This window comes from Pleurodeles waltl, chromosome 3_1 (assembly GCF_031143425.1).
Source record: "Pleurodeles waltl isolate 20211129_DDA chromosome 3_1, aPleWal1.hap1.20221129, whole genome shotgun sequence".
NCBI classification, from domain to species: Eukaryota; Metazoa; Chordata; class Amphibia; order Caudata; family Salamandridae; genus Pleurodeles; species Pleurodeles waltl.
The window spans coordinates 80,529,377-80,554,787 of record NC_090440.1 but is presented as its reverse complement, the minus strand read 5'-3'; the positions used below and the strand labels follow the sequence as shown (position 1 = coordinate 80,554,787).

The 25,411-nt window shown below is 48.1% G+C and overlaps 1 protein-coding gene across 4 annotated transcripts in view; it reads right to left on the bottom strand.

The window, feature by feature from the left end:
* LOC138283788 (golgin subfamily B member 1-like) overlaps positions 1–25,411 on the bottom strand; it is a 409,771-nt gene that overhangs the window by 161,891 nt on the left and 222,469 nt on the right. For all 4 annotated transcript variants that reach the window (XM_069221871.1, XM_069221872.1, XM_069221869.1 and 1 more), the window contains one exon: positions 24,624–24,728. In XM_069221871.1, the coding sequence (XP_069077972.1) occupies positions 24,624–24,728 (105 nt within the window). The remainder of the gene's footprint in view (positions 1–24,623; positions 24,729–25,411) is intronic.

Here is a 25,411-nt window from a genome sequence, read left to right as displayed (position 1 = left end):
CATAAAGCTCTGCATCTTACTACAACATCTAGGTGGTACTGCTATAATTTCAAGAGTCCACTGGGTACTACACACTGAAATTCAAGTAACTACACAGTGCCAACAAGTGGGCACCACTGACTGACTACATCACAGGTCACCCCTAAACTGCCATAGGAATCCCTAGAAGCACCTAAAAAACGTTCTATCAAGGAAAGGATTTTGCTTTGTTTGAGTGGTTGTGTCAGGGCCAATGAGGACTGTTCCTGCAGTTGAAATCACAGGCACTGATTCCGAGAGCCATGCTTTTCAACTACAAACAAAGCAGCAATGTATATCTTTGCTAGAACATACGAGCATTAGACTGTTACCAAACACCAAACGTTTCTTAGAAGTCTTGTCCCAACTTGAGCATCCTCCGTAGTATTCACCATTGAACTCTCTCCCTTTCTCTCAAGCACTCTCTCACGTTCTCTCCATTGCTGAAGAAATAACATTGTTTGGAGTTGGTTTTCTGGTCTGAAAGGTGCTCTATTTTTTTGTGGCTCACACATTTCCTTTTCACTTAACTTAAAATCAACCTCTATTTGAATATCAACAGTAGTTTTATGCCCACAAAAAGACTTTTGGCACCTACAAGCTAAATTTACACATACAAATATCTTTGTCAGTTACGATATCTAATTGAAGCCGTTGTCATTCATGACAGATTTCATGATCGCATCAAATCCCGACTGTGTTCACATGACCTCCTCAAGATATTACAAACGGTGGTGGTGGAAAGACATACCACAAACCAAGAAGGTGAAAAGAATCTTGCTTTCAGTGATTACCATTTAAAATCAAAGTTCCACAGTAGATCAAAAATAGCTCAGGTCATCTTGACATGTACCACTTCATTTATCTTCGATAAGGAGCATCCATTCACCTACGGCCCATGGCAACAAAAGGGTAAAAAAAACATCAGTGAAAACGTGATAAGGGATAGCTCGTCTCCGGATTTGCACGAACTGGCACAGAAAGAAAAGAACGGATGTCAGCATGCTGGAGTTGCGTCTATCGGCACTATTCATGTCACTTCTGGTGCAGAAGACACCACGGAGAGTCAAACAATGCCACCTAACAATGCGCAGGAGTACTGCTCAGGAAAAATGTCCGGATCCAGTCTGATACCTGGAGATAATTCTAAGGTAAGGAATCTGCGGATAGATGTCTCTATCAGATGTATAGCACTCCACTGCTCTCCACATAGGTTTATGCTGAATGAACAATTCATTTACCTTGAGAAACTCTTTCTGGTAGAGACTCTATGTAACAGCAGATTCCTCGCTTCAGAAAATTTCCCAGGCTCAGACTGGATCCTGACTGTGCAGACAGTAGTGTTTTCTGAACGTGTGGAGTAACACTCACGTAGCAGCCTGACAGATGCAAGGACAGGCACTCCTCATTATAACGCAGTAGTAGTGGCTTTGGATCAGGTGAAATGAGCCGGCAAGCCTTTAAGGGGCTGCTTTTTTTTCAATGCATAGCAGATTCTGATGCAGAATACAGTCCATCAAAATGGTCCATTCCTGCATCGCCTTGCCTTTTTTCGCTTCTGTGAACTCACCGAAGAGGTGACTGTCCACCTAGCGTACTTTGGTGTGACGTAAAAGAAGGCTCTATTTGAGTCCAAACTATGGAGCGCCTCTTCTTCTTTTGAAGGATGAGGTGGTGCGAAAAATGTCGATGGAGTGATGTTTTGGTCGACACAGAAGAGGGTCAGGAAGGAGGCCAGAGTCCAGAGAACTAGTTTGCCTAGTTAAAAACTGGTGTATGGGGGAGGTTCACAGAAAGATCTTGATGCGTGCTCACCCTCATGGCCAATGTCATGGTCACTAATAAGGCTGTCGTAAGTGTCAGACGCCTCAAAAGGCAGCTAAGCATGGATTTAAAGGGAATAACACAAACGTTAATACCAATTTAAGGTCCTATTGGGGCATAACAAAGAGGGTAGGTGGGATCAGATGCTGTAAACCCTTAAAACATTTTTCACATGTGTGACTTAAACAGAGAGGGCTATCCAGCAACTTCCGAAAAGCAGAAATGGCAGTCAGCTAACCTTTAACACTGTCCATGATTAGGCCCAGCAGGGCTAAAGACAACACAAACAACAACACCCCTAACAGAGAGGCAGAAAGAGGGCCAATCTGCTGTGAGGAGCATAAAGCTATAAACTGGTCTCAATGGCAGGGGTATGCTATCTTTTTGAAGGAAGCCAGACTGCCAGAATAATGTAGGGGTTGTAGGAAGTTGGCTCTGTAGGTGCTATTTCAAAGTAAGGAATAGCATGCACAGAGTCCAAGGGTTCCCCTTAGAGGTAAAATAGTGGTAAAAATAGATAATACTAATGCTCTATTTTGTGGTAGTGTGGTCGAGCAGTAGGCTTATCCAAGGAGTAGTGTTAAGCATTTGTTGTACATACACATAGACAATAAATGAGGTACACACACTCAGAGACAAATCCAGCCAATAGGTTTTTGTATAGAAAAATATCTTTTCTTAGTTTATTTTAAGAACCACAGGTTCAAATTCTACATGTAATATCTCATTCGAAAGGTATTGCAGGTAAGTACTTTAGGAACTTCAAATCATCAAAATTGCATGTATACTTTTCAAGTTATTCACAAATAGCTGTTTTAAAAGTGGACACTTAGTGCAATTTTCACAGTTCCTAGGGGAGGTAAGTATTTGTTAGGTTAACCAGGTAAGTAAGACACTTACAGGGCTTAGTTCTTGGTCCAAGGTAGCCCACCGTTGGGGGTTCAGAGCAACCCCAAAGTCACCACACCAGCAGCTCAGGGCCGGTCAGGTGCAGAGTTCAAAGTGGTGCCCAAAACACATAGGCTAGAATGGAGAGAAGGGGGTGCCCCGGTTCCGGTCTGCTTGCAGGTAAGTACCCGCGTCTTCGGGGGGCAGACCAGGGGGGTTTTGTAGGGCACCGGGGGGGACACAAGTCCACACAGAAATTTCACCCTCAGCGGCGCAGGGGCGGCCGGGTGCAGTGTAGAAACAAGCGTCGGGTTCGCAATGTTAGTCTATGAGAGATCTCGGGATCTCTTCAGCGCTGCAGGCAGGCAAGGGGGGGATTCCTCGGGGAAACCTCCACTTGGGCGAGGGAGAGGGACTCCTGGGGGTCACTCCTCCAGTGAAAGTCCGGTCCTTCAGGTCCTGGGGGCTGCGGGTGCAGGGTCTCTCCCAGGCGTCGGGACTTTAGGTTCAAAGAGTCGCGGTCAGGGGAAGCCTCGGGATTCCCTCTGCAGGCGGCGCTGTGGGGGCTCAGGGGGGACAGGTTTTGGTACTCACAGTATCAGAGTAGTCCTGGGGTCCCTCCTGAGGTGTCGGATCTCCACCAGCCGAGTCGGGGTCGCCGGGTGCAGTGTTGCAAGTCTCACGCTTCTTGCGGGGAGCTTGCAGGGTTCTTTAAAGCTGCTGGAAACAGAGTCGCAGCCTTTCTTGGAGCAGGTCCGCTGTCCTCGGGCGTTTCTTGTCTTTTCGAAGCAGGGGCAGTCCTCAGAGGATGTCGAGGTCGCTGGTCCCTTTGGAAGGCGTCGCTGGAGCAGGATCTTTGGAAGGCAGGAGACAGGCCGGTGAGTTTCTGGAGCCAAGGCAGTTGTCGTCTTCTGGTCTTCCTCTGCAGGGGTTTTCAGCTAGGCAGTCCTTCTTCTTGTAGTTGCAGGAATCTGGTTTTCTAGGGTTCAGGGTAGCCCTTAAATACTAAATTTAAGGGCGTGTTTAGGTCTGGGGGGTTAGTAGCCAATGGCTACTAGCCCTGAGGGTGGGTACACCCTCTTTGTGCCTCCTCCCAAGGGGAGGGGGTCACAATCCTAACCCTATTGGGGGAATCCTCCATCTGCAAGATGGAGGATTTCTAAAAGTTAGAGTCACTTCAGCTCAGGACACCTTAGGGGCTGTCCTGACTGGCCAGTGACTCCTCCTTGTTGCTTTCTTTGTTCCCTCCAGCCTTGCCGCCAAAAGTGGGGGCCGTGGCCGGAGGGGGCGGGCAACTCCACTAAGCTGGAGTGCCCTGCTGGGCTGTGACAAAGGGGTGAGCCTTTGAGGCTCACCGCCAGGTGTCACAGCTCCTGCCTGGGGGAGGTGTTAGCATCTCCACCCAGTGCAGGCTTTGTTACTGGCCTCAGAGTGACAAAGGCACTCTCCCCATGGGGCCAGCAACATGTCTCTAGTGTGGCAGGCTGCTGGAACCAGTCAGCCTACACAGCTAGTTGGTTAAGTTTCAGGGGGCACCTCTAAGGTGCCCTCTGTGGTGTATTTTACAATAAAGTGTACACTGGCATCAGTGTGCATTTATTGTGCTGAGAAGTTTGATACCAAACTTCCCAGTTTTCAGTGTAGCCATTATGGTGCTGTGGAGTTCGTGTTTGACAGACTCCCAGACCATATACTCTTATGGCTACCCTGCACTTACAATGTCTAAGGTTTTGTTTAGACACTGTAGGGGTACCATGCTCATGCACTGGTACCCTCACCTATGGTATAGTGCACCCTGCCTTAGGGCTGTAAGGCCTGCTAGAGGGGTGTCTTACCTACACTGCATAGGCAGTGAGAGGCTGGCATGGCACCCTGAGGGGAGTGCCATGTCGACTTACTCATTTTGTTCTCACTAGCACACACAGGCTTGTAAGCAGTGTGTCTGTGCTGAGTGAGGGGTCTCTAGGGTGGCATAAGACATGCTGCAGCCCTTAGAGACCTTCCTTGGCATCAGGGCCCTTGGTACTAGAAGTACCAGTTACAAGGGACTTATCTGAATGCCAGGGTGTGCCAATTGTGGATACAATGGTACATTTTAGGTGAAGGAACACTGGGGCTGGGGCCTGGTTAGCAGGGTCCCAGCACACTTCTCAGTCAAGTCAGCATCAGTATCAGGCAAAAAGTGGGGGGTAACTGCAACAGGGAGCCATTTCTTTACACAAGCCCCCCCCAGCCCACAGGCCAGGAGACTCAGCCCAAGCTGGGAGAGTCTTCCTAGTCTGTCAGGCGAGGAAGAGTAGGAGAAATAGGCTGGTTAGTTGCAGGGCCTACTCTGCCTTACATCCTTCTGTTCAGGTCATTCCCTTTGGGGAACTGACCTACTTCCACAGTGATAGGACCTAGTCTGAACTGCCTCTTGTCTGTGCTTTTTATGTCTTCACCCATTCTCTCTATTTTGAGGTCAGAGGTATCCACCTCTGCTAATCTTATCTTAGCCAGGGTCACCCCTAGCTTACCCAAAGAGGTTACCCAGAGCTGGAGTAACCCCACCATGACCAACAGGGTCAGGGGGCCTAACTTGTTATTTGGCATGGGGTCAGACCACCAGGCCAAGGATAGTGCAGCCATAAAGGCTAACACCCAGCAGAGGCCACTGACAGCTGTCAGTGCCCAGAACCACACCTTTAGCTCTTCACCTACAAGGGAAGGGGCTAAGTTACAGGCTTCTTTGGGTTCAGGGTGCCTGTCTGCTGTATTAGAGTGGGGGGTCACCACATCTTGTAGTAAACACCCTTCTTCCACTCTTTCTTCTGTTAGCTGAGGAGCCACCCACTCAGGCTTAACAGTTGCCTGACTAGCCAGGACTTCTTGTGGGTCAGGTTGGACTTTATCAGAGCCATTTTTGGAGTTCTCCCCTACTGGAGCGGAATCTCCTTGGCTTGCTGGAACCTTGGCTAAAGGTTGTCCACCTTTCCTACTCTGTTTCCTTTTCTTTTTCTTCTGGGGCCTACTTGCATTTACTGCAGAGGCAGGACTTCCAGAATCCTTGGGAGAGGACTGGCACTGGACCAGTTTCTCTCTTGGGCTCTGACTAACCTCTGGGTAGTCATTTCCAAGGAGACAATCAAGGGGGAGGTCTGTACTGACTACTACCCTTCTCCAGCTAAGAGTGCCACCCACTTCTATGGGCACTAAAGCCACAGGCCTCTTAGTGACCCTGTCTAGGCTAACTCTTACCCTGGCAGTCTCACCTGGGATGTACTGGTTTGAGAGCACCAGCCTGTCATGCACAATAGTGTGACTGGCACAAGTGTCCCTCAGGGCAGTGGTTGGGATTCCATTCACCAGTAGGTGGTGGAAGTGTCTACTTCCCTCTGGAATCTCCAACTCACCTGTTGGGCCCTGTTTCCAGTTGAAGGCTATGAAGACCTCCTCATCTGGGGAGTCATCTCCCATGGCTACACTGGTTACCCCTGGAATCTTGTTCTGGGGTTTGTTTTTGGGACAAGAAGTGTCCTTGGTGTGGTGCCCAGACTGTTTACAGTTGTGGCACCATGCCTTAGTGGCATCCCAGTTCTTACCCTGGTACCCACCTTTGTTTTGGGTTGTGTCTTGGGGCCCACCCACCTGTTCTGGTTTTTGGGGGCCTACAGAGGACTCTTTTTCTTTGTTTCTAGTGTCACCCACTTTCTCCTGGGGAGTTTTTGTAACCCCTTTCTTTTGGTCACCCCCAGTGGAAGTTTTGGTTACCCTAGTCTTGACCCAGTGGTCTGCCTTCTTTCCCAATTCTTGGGGAGAAATTGGACCTAGGTCTACCAGATACTGATGCAACTTTTCATTGAAGCAGTTACTTAAAATGTGTTCTTTCATAAACAAATTATAAAGCCCAACATAGTCACACACTTCATTTCCAGTTAACCAACCATCTAGTGTTTTTACTGAGTAGTCTACAAAATCAACCCAGGTCTGGCTCGAGGATTTTTGAGCCCCCCTGAATCTAATTCTATACTCCTCAGTGGAGAATCCAAAGCCCTCAATCAGGGTACCCTTCATGAGGTCATAAGATTCTGCATCTTTTCCAGAGAGTGTGAGGAGTCTATCCCTACACTTTCCAGTGAACATTTCCCAAAGGAGAGCACCCCAGTGAGATCTGTTCACTTTTCTGGTTACACAAGCCCTCTCAAAAGCTGTGAACCATTTGGTGATGTCATCACCATCTTCATATTTTGTTACAATCCCTTTGGGGATTTTTAGGATGTCAGGAGAATCTCTGACCCTATTTAAGTTGCTGCCACCATCAATGGGACCTAGGCCCATCTCTTTTCTTTCCCTTTCTATGGCTAGGAGCTGCTTTTCCAAAGCCAATCTTTTGACCATCCTGGCTAACAGGGGGTCATCTTCACTGAGAGCACCCTCAGTGATTTCAGAAATGCTGGACCCTCCTGTGAGGGAAGCAACATTTCTGACTATCATTTTTGGAGACAGGGCTTGAGAGGCCCTGGTCTCCCTATTTAGGACTGGAAGGGGGGAATTGCCCTCCAAGTCACTAATTTCTTCCTCTGTGAAGTCATCCTCAGAGGGGTTGGCTTTTTCAAACTCTGCCAACAGCTCCTGGAGCTGAATTTTGGTAGGTCTGGAGCCAATGGTTATTTTTTTGATATTACAGAGAGACCTTAGCTCCCTCATCTTAAGATGGAGGTAAGGTGTGGTGTCGAGTTCCACCACCTGCATCTCTGTATCAGACATTATTCTGCTAAGAGTTGGAATACTTTTTTAAGAATCTAAAACTGTTTCTAGAATCTAATTCAAACTTTTAACAAACTTTTAAACTCTAAAAAGACAATGCTAAACAGGGACTTAACACACAAGGCCCTAGCAGGACTTTTAAGAATTTAGAAAATTTTCAAATTGCAAAAATGAATTTCTAATGACAATTTTGGAATTTGTCGTGTGATCAGGTATTGGCTGAGTAGTCCAGCAAATGCAAAGTCTTGTACCCCACCGCTGATCCACCAATGTAGGAAGTTGGCTCTGTAGGTGCTATTTCAAAGTAAGGAATAGCATGCACAGAGTCCAAGGGTTCCCCTTAGAGGTAAAATAGTGGTAAAAATAGATAATACTAATGCTCTATTTTGTGGTAGTGTGGTCGAGCAGTAGGCTTATCCAAGGAGTAGTGTTAAGCATTTGTTGTACATACACATAGACAATAAATGAGGTACACACACTCAGAGACAAATCCAGCCAATAGGTTTTTGTATAGAAAAATATCTTTTCTTAGTTTATTTTAAGAACCACAGGTTCAAATTCTACATGTAATATCTCATTCGAAAGGTATTGCAGGTAAGTACTTTAGGAACTTCAAATCATCAAAATTGCATGTATACTTTTCAAGTTATTCACAAATAGCTGTTTTAAAAGTGGACACAGTGCAATTTTCACAGTTCCTAGGGGAGGTAAGTATTTGTTAGGTTAACCAGGTAAGTAAGACACTTACAGGGCTTAGTTCTTGTTCCAAGGTAGCCCACCGTTGGGGGTTCAGAGCAACCCCAAAGTCACCACACCAGCAGCTCAGGGCCGGTCAGGTGCAGAGTTCAAAGTGGTGCCCAAAACACATAGGCTAGAATGGAGAGAAGGGGGTGCCCCGGTTCCGGTCTGCTTGCAGGTAAGTACCCGCGTCTTCGGGGGGCAAACCAGGGGGGTTTTGTAGGGCACCGGGGGGGACACAAGTCCACACAGAAATTTCACCCTCAGCGGCGCGGGGGCGGCCGGGTGCAGTGTAGAAACAAGCGTCGGGTTCGCAATGTTAGTCTATGAGAGATCTCGGGATCTCTTCAGCGCTGCAGGCAGGCAAGGGGGGGATTCCTCGGGGAAACCTCCACTTGGGCGAGGGAGAGGGACTCCTGGGGGTCACTCCTCCAGTGAAAGTCCGGTCCTTCAGGTCCTGGGGGCTGCGGGTGCAGGGTCTCTCCCAGGCGTCGGGACTTTAGGTTCAAAGAGTCGCGGTCAGGGGAAGCCTCGGGATTCCCTCTGCAGGCGGCGCTGTGGGGGCTCAGGGGGGACAGGTTTTGGTACTCACAGTATCAGAGTAGTCCTGGGGTCCCTCCTGAGGTGTCGGATCTCCACCAGCCGAGTCGGGGTCGCCGGGTGCAGTGTTGCAAGTCTCACGCTTCTTGCGGGGAGCTTGCAGGGTTCTTTAAAGCTGCTGGAAACAGAGTCGCAGCCTTTCTTGGAGCAGGTCCGCTGTCCTCGGGCGTTTCTTGTCTTTTCGAAGCAGGGGCAGTCCTCAGAGGATGTCGAGGTCGCTGGTCCCTTTGGAAGGCGTCGCTGGAGCAGGATCTTTGGAAGGCAGGAGACAGGCCGGTGAGTTTCTGGAGCCAAGGCAGTTGTCGTCTTCTGGTCTTCCTCTGCAGGGGTTTTCAGCTAGGCAGTCCTTCTTCTTGTAGTTGCAGGAATCTGGTTTTCTAGGGTTCAGGGTAGCCCTTAAATACTAAATTTAAGGGCGTGTTTAGGTCTGGGGGGTTAGTAGCCAATGGCTACTAGCCCTGAGGGTGGGTACACCCTCTTTGTGCCTCCTCCCAAGGGGAGGGGGTCACAATCCTAACCCTATTGGGGGAATCCTCCATCTGCAAGATGGAGGATTTCTAAAAGTTAGAGTCACTTCAGCTCAGGACACCTTAGGGGCTGTCCTGACTGGCCAGTGACTCCTCCTTGTTGCTTTCTTTGTTCCCTCCAGCCTTGCCGCCAAAAGTGGGGGCCGTGGCCGGAGGGGGCGGGCAACTCCACTAAGCTGGAGTGCCCTGCTGGGCTGTGACAAAGGGGTGAGCCTTTGAGGCTCACCGCCAGGTGTCACAGCTCCTGCCTGGGGGAGGTGTTAGCATCTCCACCCAGTGCAGGCTTTGTTACTGGCCTCAGAGTGACAAAGGCACTCTCCCCATGGGGCCAGCAACATGTCTCTAGTGTGGCAGGCTGCTGGAACCAGTCAGCCTACACAGCTAGTTGGTTAAGTTTCAGGGGGCACCTCTAAGGTGCCCTCTGTGGTGTATTTTACAATAAAGTGTACACTGGCATCAGTGTGCATTTATTGTGCTGAGAAGTTTGATACCAAACTTCCCAGTTTTCAGTGTAGCCATTATGGTGCTGTGGAGTTCGTGTTTGACAGACTCCCAGACCATATACTCTTATGGCTACCCTGCACTTACAATGTCTAAGGTTTTGTTTAGACACTGTAGGGGTACCATGCTCATGCACTGGTACCCTCACCTATGGTATAGTGCACCCTGCCTTAGGGCTGTAAGGCCTGCTAGAGGGGTGTCTTACCTACACTGCATAGGCAGTGAGAGGCTGGCATGGCACCCTGAGGGGAGTGCCATGTCGACTTACTCATTTTGTTCTCACTAGCACACACAGGCTTGTAAGCAGTGTGTCTGTGCTGAGTGAGGGGTCTCTAGGGTGGCATAAGACATGCTGCAGCCCTTAGAGACCTTCCTTGGCATCAGGGCCCTTGGTACTAGAAGTACCAGTTACAAGGGACTTATCTGAATGCCAGGGTGTGCCAATTGTGGATACAATGGTACATTTTAGGTGAAGGAACACTGGGGCTGGGGCCTGGTTAGCAGGGTCCCAGCACACTTCTCAGTCAAGTCAGCATCAGTATCAGGCAAAAAGTGGGGGGTAACTGCAACAGGGAGCCATTTCTTTACAGGGGTGATATATAAACTTAGATGCAGTGATGTAGAGCATGGCACACAATGAGTATGCCAGGGTGTTTTCACTCACATGCACCATGATACGCAGTCTACAATGGCAGGCTGTGTGCAATTTTTAGGGGGGGCTCTTAGATGGCTCAATCCATGCTGCAAACCTTAGGAACCCTCTATAGTAATCAGACACTAGGTACCAGGGGTACCATTTATTAGGGGCTTACAAAGTTACTAAAGTGTGTGCCAATTATACACAATTAGATCTTTTATCTTGTTTTAGGGAAAAAGCACTAGGGACCTGGTTAACATGAACCCAGGGCACCTTCAGTTAAAAGTCCTCAGTCCCAGTGGCAATAAGTGGGGGGGAGTGACCATGTCAAGAGGGGCACATTCTCACACTGCCTCCCCTCCCCAAACGAAAGGGTATGAGACTAACTTTTCCCTACAGGTCTTCCATGTCTACGAGAAAAAACCTGGAAATGCTATCTTTATAGGGGTCGTCAGCCCCAGGTCTGTGTTCCACTGTAAAGGCCAAATCTTGTAGGGAGATGGACCACCCCAACAGTTTGGGATTTCCTCCTTCATTTGCATCAACCATCTGAGATGCCTGTGTAAACGTTTGAACAAAGAAGTGAGTACCAAGCAAGGATGGTCTCTACTTCTTCAGGGACCAGACCACAGCAAAGGCTTCCCTCTCAATGGCACTCCAACACAGTTCTCTGGGGTGTAACCTCCTGCTCATAAAAGCAACTGGCTGGTCCTGGCCAACAACGCTGGTCTGGGAGAGAACTGCTCCTATCCAATGCTCAGATGCATCTGTCTACACAATGAACTGATTAGTGCAATCTGCAGCTTCCAGAATGGGTGCTGAGCAAATTACTTATTTCAGGGTGTCAAAAGTTGGTTACCTTTTTGGGTTGCTTCTTGGAGGTGAGCTCTGTGAGGGGTGCCACAACTGTGCCATACCCCTTTTCAAATCACCTTTAGACCCAGTCAAGCACAGAAATGCCATGACTGGAGTCTCCGTAGTTGGAGCCTCAGAGTCCAAAATAGTCTGGTTCTTGGGTTGTAAGGGCTGAACTTGGCCTCCACCTACAAGGTGCCCAAAGTATACATCAGAGCCCTGCACTACCTGGCACTTGCTTGCCTGACAGTGAGGCACGCATGCTGCAGGGCCTCAAGGACCTTTCCAAGTTGGATCAGGTGATTCTGCAAGGTCGAACTACAGACAGCAATATCATCAAGGTATGCTGCACTAAAAGACTTAATCTCAGTAAGGACTTTGTTCATCAACCTTTGGAAAGTCACAAGAGCATTCATTAATCCAAATGGCATTATAGTGAACTGGTAATGTCCAAATGGGGTTGAGAATGCTCTCTTTTCTTTGGCTCCTAGGGTCACACCAATCTGTCAGTACCCTGATGTTGAATCAAACGTACTGAGCAATGTGTCTGCACCCAGCCTGTCAATACGTCCATCTGCCCTTGGAATGGCATGGGAATCTGTCTTGGTGGCAACACTGAGGCCCCTGTAGTCCACACACAACCTCAGTTCTGGTTTACCTCCCTTGGAATGAGGTTTGGAGACTAAGAGCACAGGGCTGGCCCAGGGACTTTCAAGAGGGCTCAATCACCCCTAGTTCCAGCATCGTGCTGACTTCAGCTCTAATGCTTTCCCTGACTTGATCAGACTGTCTGTAAGTTTTGCTTTTGAGAGGCAGGCTGTTTCCCCTGTACACATCATGGGTACATCAGGGCGTCTGACCAGTGTTCAAGGAAAAGAGTCCAGCATATTACCTCAGGACTTGCCAGCAGTCAGTCTGCTGCTGGACAGTGAGGGTATCTGAGGAGACAACTCCCTGAACAGACCCATCTGCAGGGTTGTGGGAGAGGAGGTTAGGGAAAGGTTCACTCTTCTTCCTGGTCCTCATCAGTGACCATCAGCGTGGTCACATCAGCCCTATGATGGTAGGGTTTAAGGCAATTTATAAAGATAACCCGTTGAGGGCTACTACGAGTGCCAAGATCCACCAAATAGTTGACCTCCTTTTTTCTTTCAAGGATAGGGTAGGGGCCACTGCATTTGTGCTGGAGGGGCCTAGGAGCCACAGGTTCCAACACCCATACCTTTTGCCCTCATTGGTACTTCATTAATGCAGCCTTTTGGTCAAATCACTATTTCTGCAGCCCCTGGCTGGTTTCAAGGTTTTTATTTGCTTTCTCCATGTACTCAGCTATTCTAGAGCGAAGGCCAAGCACATAGTCCACAATGTGTTGTTTAAGCTCTTTGAGAGACATCTCCCAGCCTTTCCTCACTGGAGTCAGTGGTCCCTTAACAGGATGGCCAAACAAAAGTTCAAAGGAACTAAAGCCCACTCCCTTCTGTGATACTTCTCTGTGGGTGAAAAAGGAGGCATGGCAAAAGGACGTTGCATCGCCTGAAGTTTTTCAGGGAGTTCCAGGACTGTACTTTTCATGGTCTTGTTGAATCTCTCAACCAGGCAATTTGCTTATGGGTGGTATAGGGTAGTGGACTTCTACATCACACACATTCCTTCCACATTGCTTCATGGTAAGCAGACATGAAGTTACTATCTCTGTCTGAAACCACCTCCTTAGGGAAGCCCACTATAGTAAAGATACTTATAAGGGTTGTGGCAACTGCAAGGGCAGTGACAGTCCCAAGGGTAATTGCCTCAGGATAAAGGGGCACTTGGCTTGCCACTGGCTTGGCGGATGACAAAGGAGTTGCAAAACTTGTTTACCATCTGGGACATACCAGTCCAGTAGAAGTGGTTAACTAACCTGCTCCTAGTTTTTGCCTTGCGAAGATGCCAAGCTAGGGGGATGTCATGGGCCAATGTCACTAATACGCCCTATACTGCTGAGGCACTACCGCTCTCCAAGTGGCCAGTTTTGGGGTCTTTGGCCTCAGAGTAAAGGAGTCCCTATTCCCAATAGGTCCTATGGAAGCCAGCTTGCTGTCGCAGGCTTCCAAGAGTGTCCTCGGCAAGATCTTCCCTAGAGGGTGCCCCTGGGCTTAGGAGCTCTGTCATGTATGGCCCAAGTTCATGGGGCTCAGTTCCCTCAAGGGCTGACAGATCTCCCTGAGGAGAGGGGATCTGACCTTTGTCCCAGACTTCTTGCCTTTACTCTTGGAGGGCTGGGCCATTATTCCAGGCTCCAACACCTCTTTTTCACACTGGGCTTTGCTTTCTGATCTGGTTTTTACGCACATTGATTCAGGTATTTTTAGCATAGCTTTTCATCTCTACCTCAGCCCGTGCTGAGGTTTCCATATCATTACCTAGCAGTCATTCTACTGGGATTGGAAAGGACATAACCACCGTCGTCCTGACAGTAACCCCTCCCTGTTCCAAGGTCACTACAGACAAAGGGTAAACATTGACAATGATGTCAGCATCGATAACTGGATAAGTTTGCCCAGCTGTGTTACTGCTCTAGGGATATGAGTGTTTCAGTCACCATGGTGACACTTGCACCTGTATCCCTCAGCGGTTCCACTTCAACCCCATTGATATGTGGCTTTTGTCTGTATTTCTCCAGGTTACAGGGACAGACAGCCAGGACAGCTCCATCAATCCCACCCTCAGATTAAAGTGGCTTCAGTGTGCTTTCTGACATGGTAAGGGTACACCAAGGGTCCCATCTGGAGACTCACCACCCCAGTGGAAACTGGGAGTGCACAAGTGAGGGCATTTTTTGGGACAGGAAGAGACCCCAGCTCAGTGTCCTTTGGCCTTACAATAGAAACACCAAGGCTTTTTATGATCCCAGTTCTTACCATGGTACCCACCCTTTGATAGGTAGAGTGTTGGGGCCCACCCTCAGGAGCAGGTTTTTGGGGGCCTTTGGCAGATTCTTTGAGGTTTTCCCCCTTTGTGCCCACTATCTTTACCTTGGTGGGAGGGCAGAGGTGGAGGGGGGTGGGGGGAAGGTGGTTAGCAACCATCTTTTGGTCACCCCCATCCCTGGGCTTCCGGGACATCCTGGTTTTGACCCAGTAGTCAGCCTTCTTCCCCCAACACTTGAGGAGAGACGAACATTAAGTCCACTAGGTACTGATGAAAGTTTCTGAGGCACAGTTACTTTAAAGAATTTGGTGAGTTTCCCTGAACTTATTTCTGTACTCTTTAGTGGCAAGACCAAAGCCCTCAATCATGGTATCCTTCATGGAGTCATAGGACTCAGTATCTTCCTCACTAAGGTGGTCATTGCAGGTCTGGAGGTCACTTGACCGCCAGACTCGCAGTGGAGGTCAGACCACCACCAATGCGGCAGTCTGAGCACCACATTATGACCACAGCTGACGTGCTGCGGTCGGACCGCCAGGATTAGAGATTTCGGCGGTCTGGCAGTTGCATCAGTCCTAATATGCCAGGGCAGCACTGCAAGCAGCACTGCCCTGGGGATTACGACCTCGATCTCCACCAGTGGTTTCATGGCAGTAACAATGCCATGAAAAGGCTGGTAGATAACTGGTGCAGGGGGCCCCTGCACTGCCCATGCACTTGGAAGGGGCAGTGCAGAGGTCCCCCGGCCAGCACCCTCGCAAGGGCGCTGGTGCACCTTGCATCCTACAGCATTGCTACGGGCTCGATTACGCACCCATAATCAGGCCCTAAGTGTCAGGAGTTTATCCCTGCACTTGCCTGAGAAAAGCTCTCGGAGTAGAGAGTCCAAATACTTGTGAGCTTTGTCACTTTACAAGCCCCCTCAAAGGCTGCAAACTATTTTGTGATATCATCACCCTCAATTTATTTGGGGACAAAAGACTCCTCTCTGTCCCTGTTTAATTTGTTGTTGCCACCATTCATGGGTGCTAGATCCAATTCAGCCCTTTCTTTTTCTAGGGCCAGGATTTTGACATCAAGGGCTACCCTTTTCGCTATTCTCTCCAGTTCCAATTCTGAATTCTGTATTTTTTCTGTGGTGCCAGGCGTACCTCCAGGTACAGTTCTATGGATTTTGTTTTACTCTCCCTCTGTGGTATTGGAAGGAGAAACCTACTACCCATGAGCACTGCTGTCACGCTCATCTTCACTGACTGGATCTTCATCTATATTGAAGGTGTTCTCTTCTAGTGCCTAGGCCTTATCGAACTTAGCAAGCAGCTCCTAGAGTAGAAAATTACAAAAAAGTCCTAACCAGATGTATGACGTTGGCTCTGTATGTACTATTTCAAAGTAAGAAATAGCATGCACAGAGTCCAAGGGTTCTCCTTAGAGGTAAGATAGTGGCAAAAAGAGATAATTCTAATGCTCTATTTTATGGTAGTGTGGTCGAGCAGTAGGCTTATCAGAGGGTAGTGCTAAGCATTTGTTGTACACAAACAGGCAATAAATGGGAACACACACTCAAAGACAATTCCAGGCCAATAGGTTTTTATATAGAAAAATATATTTTCTTAGTTTATTTTCAGAACCACAGGTTCAAGATTTACAAACAATACTTTAAATGAAAGGTATTTCACTTAGGAACTTTAAATTAGCAAAATAGCATATACAGTTTTCACACAATAGGCAATAAGCTATTTTAAAACTGGACACTGTGCAATTTTCAACAGTTCCTGGGGGAGGTAAGTGTTTGTTAGTTTTGCAGGTAAGTAAACCACCTACAGGGTTAAAAGTTGGGTTCAAGGTAGCCCACCGTTGGGGGTTCAGGGCAACCCCAAAGTTAACACACCAGGACCTCAGGGCCGGTCAGGTGCAGAGGTCAAAGTGGTGCCCAAAACGCATAGGCTTCGAAGGAGAAGGGGGTGCCCCGGTTTCAGTCTGCCAGCAGGTAAGTACCCGCGTCTTCGGAGGGCAGACCAGGGGGGTTTTGTAGGGCACTGGGGGGGACACAAGTCAACACAAAAAGTACACCCTCAGCGGCACGGGGGCGGCCGGGTGCAGTGTGCAAACAGGCGTAGGGTTTGTAATGGAGTTCAATAGGAGACCTAGGGGTCTCTTCAGCAATGCAGGCAGGCAAGGGGGGGGCTCTTCGGGGTAGCCACCACCTGGGCAAGGGAGAGGGCCACCTGGGGGTCGCTCCTGCACTGGAGGTCGGATTCTTCAGGTCCTGGGGGCTGCGGGTGCAGTATCCTTACCAGGCGTCGGGTTCTTTGAAGCAGGCAGTCGCGGTCAGGGGGAGCCTCTGGATTCCCTCTGCAGGCGTCGCTGTGGGGGTTCAGGGGGGTCAACTCTGGCTACTGCACGGGCTCGCAGTTGCCGGGGAGTCCTCCCTGTAGCGTTGTTTCTCCACAAGTCGAGCCGGGGCGTCGGGTGCAGAGTGCAAAGTCTCACGCTTCTGGCGGGAAATGTGTGTTCTTTCAAAGTTGCTTCTTTGTTGCAAAGTTTGCAGTCTTTGTGGAACAGAGTCGCTGTCCTCTGGAGTTCTTGGTCCTTCTAGATGCAAGGTAGTCCTCTGAGGCTTCAGAGGTCGCTGGACCCTGTGGAATGCGTCGCTGGAGCAGTGTCTTTAGAAGTGGGGAGACAGGCCGGTAGAGCTGGGGCCAAAGCAGTTGGTGTCTCAGTCTTCTCTGCAGGTTTTCAGCTCAGCAGTCCTTCTTCATCTTAGGTTGCAGGAATCTACCTTGCTGTGTTCTGGGGGCCACTAAATACTCGATTTAGGGGTGTGTTTAGGTCTGGGGGGTTAGTAGCCAACGGCTACTGTCCTTGAGGGTGGCTACACCCTCTTTGTGCCTCCTCCCTGAGGGGAGTGCGGCACATCCCTATTCCTATTGGGGGAATCCTCCAAAATCAAGATGGAGGATTTCTAAAGGCAGGGGTCACCTCAGCTCAGGACACCTTAGGGGGCTGTCCTGACTGGTGGGTGACTCCTCCTTGTTTTTCTCATTATCTCCCCTGGACTTGCCGCCAAAAGTGGGGGCTGTGTCCAGGGGGTGGGCATCTCCACTGGCTGGAGCGCCCTGGGGCATTGTAACACGAAGCCTGAGCCTTTGAGGCTCACTACTAGGTGTTACAGTTCCTGCAGGGGGGAGGTGTGAAGCACCTCCACCCAGAGCAGGCTTTTGTTTCTGTCCTCAGAGAGCACAATGGCCCTCACCACATGGGGTCAGAAACTCGTCTCTCAGCAGCAGGCTGGCACAGACCAGTCAGTCCTGCACTGAACAATTGGGTAAAATACAGGGGGCATCTTTAAGATGCCAAACTTCCCAGATTTCAGTGTAGCCTGGAGTTCGTGTTTGACAAAGTTTCAGACCATATACTCTTATGGCTACCCTGCACTTACAATGTCTAAGGTTTTGCTTAGACACTGTAGGGGCATAGTGCTCATGCACCTATGCCCTCCCCTGTGGTATAGTGCACCCTGCCTTAGGGCTATAAGGCCTGCTAGAGGGGTGACTTACCTATGCCATAGGCAGTGTGAGGTTTGCATGGCACCCTGAGGGGAGTGCCATGTCGACTTAGTCATTTTCTCCCCACCAGCACACACAAGCTGGCAAGCAGTGTCTGTGCTGAGTGAGGGGTCCCTAGGGTGGCATAAGACATGCTGCAGCCCTTAGAGACCTTCCCTGGCATCAGGGCCCTTGGTACCAGGGGTACCAGTTACAAGGGACTTACCTGGGTGCCAGGGTTGTGCCAATTGTGGAGACAATGGTGCATTTTAGGTGAAAGAACGCTGGTGCTGGGGCCTGGTTAGCAGGGTCCCAGCACACTTCTCAGTCAAGTCAGCATCAGTATCAGGCAAAAAGTGGGGGGTAACTGCAACAGGGAGCCATTTCCTTGCACCAGATTAAGGCCTAGCTAATATCCTTTTAAAATGTCTAAAACAGGTGGACTGGGGGACTGAATACAAGGCCCTAACCAGTTCAGATTAGAAATCGGAGGGGGGAAAAAGGGGGAGAGGGAGGGTGTTGGAGTGTGCAAATGTTTCAGAAATATTTTTGAATAACATGAATTCTAAATGTATTCATAAAAACACCTATTGACAGAGTTGTATCAGCAATTGCAAAGTCTTCCATTCCACTGCTGATCCACCAATGTAGGAAGCAGGCTATCTATGGAGTGTACCGAATGCAAGGGGACACCATGCAGATTGTTCCGGCGATCCTTATTGTTTTGCAGGGATTAAAATAATATTTCCAAACGCTTTCTTTTTTGGTATTGTGAGCAAGCAGTTTAAGTTTCACAGAGGGTAGTGTAAGCATTTGTTGAACACAAAGTCAATAAATGGAACACACACTCAAGAAACTCAAGACCAATTTTAGAAAAATACAACACAAACATTTTCAAAGCATTGTTGTAGAGAATGCTTCACACTGGGGTGAGTAAATACTTTAATGAGCTGCTATGCAGTAATTACCCCTTGAAAGTTAAGTACATTTACTGCATAGGGGTCTTAGCAGAAGGATCTCGGGGTTCCTCTTTTGGCCGCAGGCTGATAGGGGGGCAATGTCACAAGAAATACCCGCAATTCACTTTTACCTGCCCTGGGTCGTCTAGGTGCAGGGGTGCTGGATTGGTCAGGTGTCTTGCGCTCTGCACAGTTGGCGAAGGGAGGGGGGCACCTAGAAACAGACTGCAGAGGGGAGTTGGGGTCAACTCTAGAAGCTCCTAACGGGAGGCTTGGTCAGTGGGGGCCCTGGGAGCAGGGAAGCACCATCTGTTGTCATGGACCCTGGACAGGGAACTTGGGTGCAGAGGTGGCTTGGTCAGTGGGTGCTTCCATGTCAAAGGTGCCTACAGTTCTCGGTTGGACCTGCAAGAGGGGGCCAAAACAGGACACCTGGGCCACTAGCGGTGCTTGCCTCTGATGCAGATATCCCTCCTCAGCTGGTCAGTCTTTAAAAGCATTGGAGACTGGATTGGTCTCAAACAAGCTTTGGTTGCTGCAAGGTATCCAGTACCCCGGGTATCGGTGCAGGACGGCTCCGGTGGGTCCTGGCATCTTCTCACTTGGTAGGGAGACGGATCTGACCTCCCGAAGCATGCTGACCTCCTCCTGGGTGGCTTTTGCATTGGTGGACCCCATGGTCAGCAGAAGGGTGGGCCAGACAGTGCGGTTGGTGCCTATAGGCACCTCAAGGGGGATGGTGACGACTTGGCAAAGTACTGGAGGTTCTCCAAGGCTTTAGTAGGATGCACAGCTGCAGGACGAGATGAGTTTTCACGATTGTCGGGACAGAAGCAGGAAGGCAGACAGGGACTAGACAGGGATTGGCACCAAAAGTCCACCAGCAGTTCTCACTTCTTCGTCTCTTTGTCCTCTTCTTTCGTCAGTGAGTTGAACCTGTTCTTCTGGTGTCAGGGGGCATCTAAATACTCAATTGATGTGTGTTTAGGGTAGTGCCAATGAGTTACGTAGCCCTGGGGAGACTACCTGGGGGAGTGGGCATAAAACTGTCCCAGAATTCCTAACTCCAAAATGATGTGGAGCACATCCGGATGCCCACCTTAGGGGTGTGACGAGCCTGGTAGTGCAATAAGCCTGCTTGCATTGCTAATTTCCCACCTTTCCTGGTGCCAAATAGGCCTAGGGGTAGGGGGCGGCAAATCCCAAGTCTGGGGTGAAGCTGGTATTGCATATCAAGGCGGCACAGACTTTGAAGTCCCCGGCCTTGGTATGCAGATTCACTAGTCACCCTGCTGGAGGAGGAGATAACATTTTCCTCTAGAGCAGGAACTGTTTCTGGCCCTTGAGATCTCAGGCTCTCACCTCCAGGAAGTCAGAAACATGCACGTGCTGGCAGTCTGGTTGTAACCAGCCAACCAGTACACTAGAGGACTAGTAGGTTTTAGGGGTCACCTCTAAGGCACCCTCTGGGTGCATATCATAAAATACCCAATACTGGTCTCAGCATGGATTTTTTAAGACGAGGTGTTTGCTACCAAACACCATAGGTTTCAGTGAAGCCATTATCTAGCTGGGTAACTCGTAGTGATGTGTGTCCAGAGCATACCTTAAGATGGCTTCCCTGCTCACTTTTAACATCTAGTAATCAAACTATGTTATCAAAGGAGCATATTTTCTATTTCTATCCAGCATTTATATAGGGCAAGTGTCACTCCAAGGGAGCATCCTGACACTAATGCAAAACTAATGCAAAACAAGGTGAAAAAAGTCTGTTTGAGAGAGAAACAGTTATCATATGCCTAATGCTCACAAGATAACACAGTAGCACAGAGAGTGTTGGGGATCTTATAGATCCAAGTTTTAAGCTGCTTTCAGAATACAGATTTCACATTTATGAATCTTAAATGTCTAGGCAAGGAGTTCCAAACTATAGTGCCTAGGACAATGAAAAATTTACCACCTCTGGTTTTCAGTCTGAAAGATGCCGGATTAAGCAAATTAGTCTGTGAGGATCTCAAGTTTATGCCTGCCTTTTAATGGGTGAACCGAGCTGTAAAGAATTTAGGACCGGTCACTATGGAAGCTCTAAAGGTCATAAGGAGAATTTTAAAAATAATTCTCTTATGGACTGGCAACCAATAAAGGGTTTTTAAATCTGCAGAGGCTGATGATCTTGTAGGTAACTTAATAACTGTTCTAACAGCTGCATGTTGGACCACTTCTAACCTGTGTATAGCCTGCTTGGAAGAACCAGCATACAGAGTATTAGAATAGTCCACCCTAGAGGTGATGAGCGCATAGGCTACCGTTTTCCTGGCTAATAGGGGCAGGAGGCCAAAACATTTCTTGAGGGATTTAATTAGATAGAAACAGGTCCCTGCAACTGGCAAGGCCTGAGAACAAAAGGACATAAAATCAAATTTTATTCCCAAATTTCTAACCACCTCCACTGTAGCAAGGAGGGCATCTGGCCACCATCAGTAGGGCACAAAATCATTATGTTGGCCTAAGAGCATGATCTCAGTTTTACCTGTGTTACATTTCAAGGGGTTGGCATGCATCCACTGGATAGTAGCAGTTAGACAGTTTCTATACCTCTGCTCAGATCCCAGTGAAGATGTATCCAGTGATAATATCAGCTGAGTGTCATTAGCGTATGATACAGTATGTATTCCAAAAGATGTTATTAGAGAAATAGGAGGAGAAATTTAGATGTTAAATAGAACGGGGCTCAATGAGGAGCCCTGCGGGACACCAGAGGAGACTGTGGATTCTTCTGAAGAATACGGCCCCAGCTTAACCATCTGTCTTCTGTTAGTAAGAGATGATTTTAACAACAAACGACGTGCTAGAGGAGAAGTTTGTGAGGAAATGGTGCCAAATGTTGCAGAGAGGTCTAATAAAATCAATACCTCATTTTTACCTGCATCCAATGTCAATTTTAGTGTATCTGCGACTTCCACCACAGTGGATTCCGTGGAACGCGTAGGACAGAAACCTGATTGCCGAGGGTGCAGTAAATTGGCTTTTTCTATGAAGGTTATAAGTTGGATACTAACCAGCTTTTCTGTTATTTTGCTCAAGGCTGACAGCAATGAAATAGGACATTGGTTAGATAAAATTGTGGGCTCTATAAGAGTCTTCTTCTTCATACGTTTAACCACGGCCAACTTCCATTCCATCTGAACCTCTGCTGTCCTTATGGGCCATTGTTCAGTATCTGTTTACCACTGGATTAAGTATATCCACAACCTAATGTAGGACATCTGCTCATGAATATATGTTCTCACATCAAATAAAAATGCTTCTTCCCTTAGGGATCTCAGGCCTGGTGTAGGGGTGACTTACATATACTTTGATGCAGTGATTTGGGGCATGGCACACAATGAGTATGCCATGTTATGTTTTCGCTCATGGTTTGTATCATGACACACAATCTGCAATGCCAGGCTGCGTGCAAGTTTTAGGGAGGTCCTTTAGGGTTGCACAATAAATATTGCGGCCCTTAGAGACCCTCTCTAGTACCTAGGCCCCAGGTACCATTTACTAGGGGCTCACAGCAGTTCTAAAGTGTGTGCCAATTGTATTCAATTAAACCTTTTACCTTCTTTTAAGAAAAGAGCACTTGCACTGGAGGCCTAGTTAGCAGAAACCCAGTGCACCTTTGGTCGCAAAATCGTACCAGTGGCAAAAAGTGGGGTTGACCATGCTAAAAGGGCAACTTTCCTCCAATCATGTCTTTCCTTATCCTCAAGGATCGCCTAACTTAACTAACAACTGCATGGCATGTAAGCTCCGAGTCAAGGCGCTGTAAAAATTGAAGGCAGAGTCTGAAGGATCTGAAGTTATTTATACACAGTAAAGGGCGTAGAAATTGGGTTCTAGGTACTGAATAACCACCTGTCAAAACATTGGCCTTGACTATGACAGAGGGAAGCTGCAGGTCGAGGACTTCCACCAGCCCCCTTACTACCATGGCATGTGCCTTCCTCCATAACAGGTGCTAGAAGGGAGACCAGGCCAGAATCTGGAGGCATGTCCAGTCCACTGGCATCCCCCAGCTCCTCAGACCAGTTGTCCTCATGGTAGGATGGGCCCCATCCATCAGTTGGGTCGTGGAAAACATAGTAATTGTCATAAACCACAAAAAAGTCCAGGATGGGTCTGTCAAAGGACAGAGGCAGTATGTCTGAACTGAACAGGACAGGCAAAATCCAACCAGCGCTGGTGTTTACACTGAACAACGCCATATCTCAGTCAGCCAGGACAGTGGGTTCCAAAAAGTCAGGTGACGCCGGAGACATAGTGTGTGGAGTTGAAAGTACGTGATCTGACATGGGTCTCAAGGTCAAAGTCAGTATGGGTACAGGGGTCTAGAGGGCCCAGTTTGTGTTAGGGAGGGCCCACCAACAGATTATCCAGTAAAGACACCTCACTGGCTCGCTGAGACCCAAACATGGAGTGAATGGTGGACTATAGGTCCAAAAGTTAGGAAGAGGTTGCTTAGTCTCCAGGGAACTTAGGGAGGTACAGAGAGAACCCGGCCTCTGGTTCTGCAGGGGAAGTGCAGAAACGGGGCCTAGAAGCACAAGGTCGAGTGAGGGTGAGTAAAGGACTTCTTTTTGTTCTTCAACTTATCATACTTTGATGACGATGACTTTGATTTAGAAGACGACCGATCACAAGTACGACTGCCTGACCAGGCCCAAGACTTCCCTCGAGGGAGGGACCGGGAATTACATCAAGCCTTCTGACCCTCGCAGTTAGCAGCTGCATCGTTCGTCCTAGATTACCATCAGCACAGGCTCTGGAGTCGTTGTCTGACCTCTGACACCAAAGACAGTCATCTGCCTGTGACATTCTCCACAAGATTTAAAACATGTAGGTTTATTGGGAGACATGTCCATAACACACTGGGATCAATTGCTCAAAAAAGGTTGACAAAAGGGTAGAAAATGTTGGTCAAAAAATGACTGGGATAGCTCTCCAAATCTGCGCCTTTGGTGCTGCGAGAAAAGACTGCAGTCAGTGTGCTAGGTTGCCTCCTATTTAGGCACAGCGCATGTCACTTCCAATGCGGATGACGTCGATGCGAAGCTGCCAATGCCACCTACTGTCCCACAGAGGTACTGCAGATTTTCCAGATCCAGTCTGTTGCGGGGGGAATATTTTAAGGTGAGGAATCTGCTGTTAGCAGTCTCAATCGGAAACTGCAGCATATAGTGATGTGAAAAGGACAAGATTCTATTACGTATTAAAACAATGTTTGTTGGAGATGGAGTTGCTATGGTTCTGCATAAAAGGCAGTCAGTATTGTAAGACATCTTTCAGCACTAACGGTACACACAGCAAACACGTGCAACAGTTGGTTGGCTGATCAGATGAGGAAAGCAGAGGTGATAAGGGTAATTTGCTGGAAGCATGCATTACTTAACACAAATTAAAACCAGTGCACTGCGGCACAACCTAATTGTGCTGACAGTGAAGAGGCAAGTACAAATCAGCCAGATGGTTGAAACAGTACTGAAAATTGCAGGACGGGGCACTGCAGCACATAACTGCAAAATATGAGAGGATTTGGTTCCAGTCAACATCAATTGTCAAAAAAAGTAAGAGAAGGCATCCGACTAGAAGTAGACATGCAGAACACAATTGGTGCAAACAATCTGTGGCAACGGTTGTGCAGGGCTCAGATCTGAACAGTTCTAAAAAGCACTTCTCAGATTTGCCACACAGTGGCAATGCACATAAAGAATGTGTATAAGTGAGTCTGGACATGGAAGTAAATTACAAAATATTTGGCACTAATTTCTGACATCCATGGAGATCTCCCCCAACATAGAAATAATGAAGATAACATGTTAAAGTGTACCTTTTCTTTCAGGGTATTAACTTTTTCTGTTAGATCGTTGTTGGTTGCTTTCATTTCTGCACATTCCGCCTCACAGCAATTTAACTTTGTCTTTGCATCTTCCAGCTAAGAACAATAAAACACATGGTTTTGAGTTTTATTTTCAAATAGTTAAGAAAGCCTATTCATTGTTAACATTCAGATCTATCCACCGATCTACAGAAACAATAGCCTCAGATAGTGTCCCGTTCTCACGTTACTCACTTGTCCTCTCACTTTCTTTTTTTACTTTTTTCTTTTTTTACTTCTCTTCTTTTCTTCCCCCACAACTCAAGTGTCTTTATTACACCTGCTCATATTACTCGCAAGTCTTGAATCCTCAATAATCTCATTGTACTTTTGTCAAAAGCTACCTCTACACAGTGATCATTTGAAACCCTCTAATAACTTCACTCTGGTAGGGTTTTTGCATCTCTGTTACATCTCCTGTGACTGACCTCCAATCTAGACAGCTCACATTAATGTACTTGCAATGGTCTTCTTTGGCATGCTAGTGTACTGATCTGTGTAACTAATGAACTAAGCTCGTTACATACCAGGCAATTGACACTGTTGTTGATCGATAAACATCCTAAGGCCACGGTCGTTGATCCACTAAATACCAAAAGTAGCAGAAGCAACATCAAACACCCTTTGACCAAAGTGACATCATATGATCTTTATAACATCACATAAATATGCCGGAACAACCAGATTACCTGAACAATACCGTTTAGACCTGCCCTGTGCAACAGTAGTTTGAACTAAGC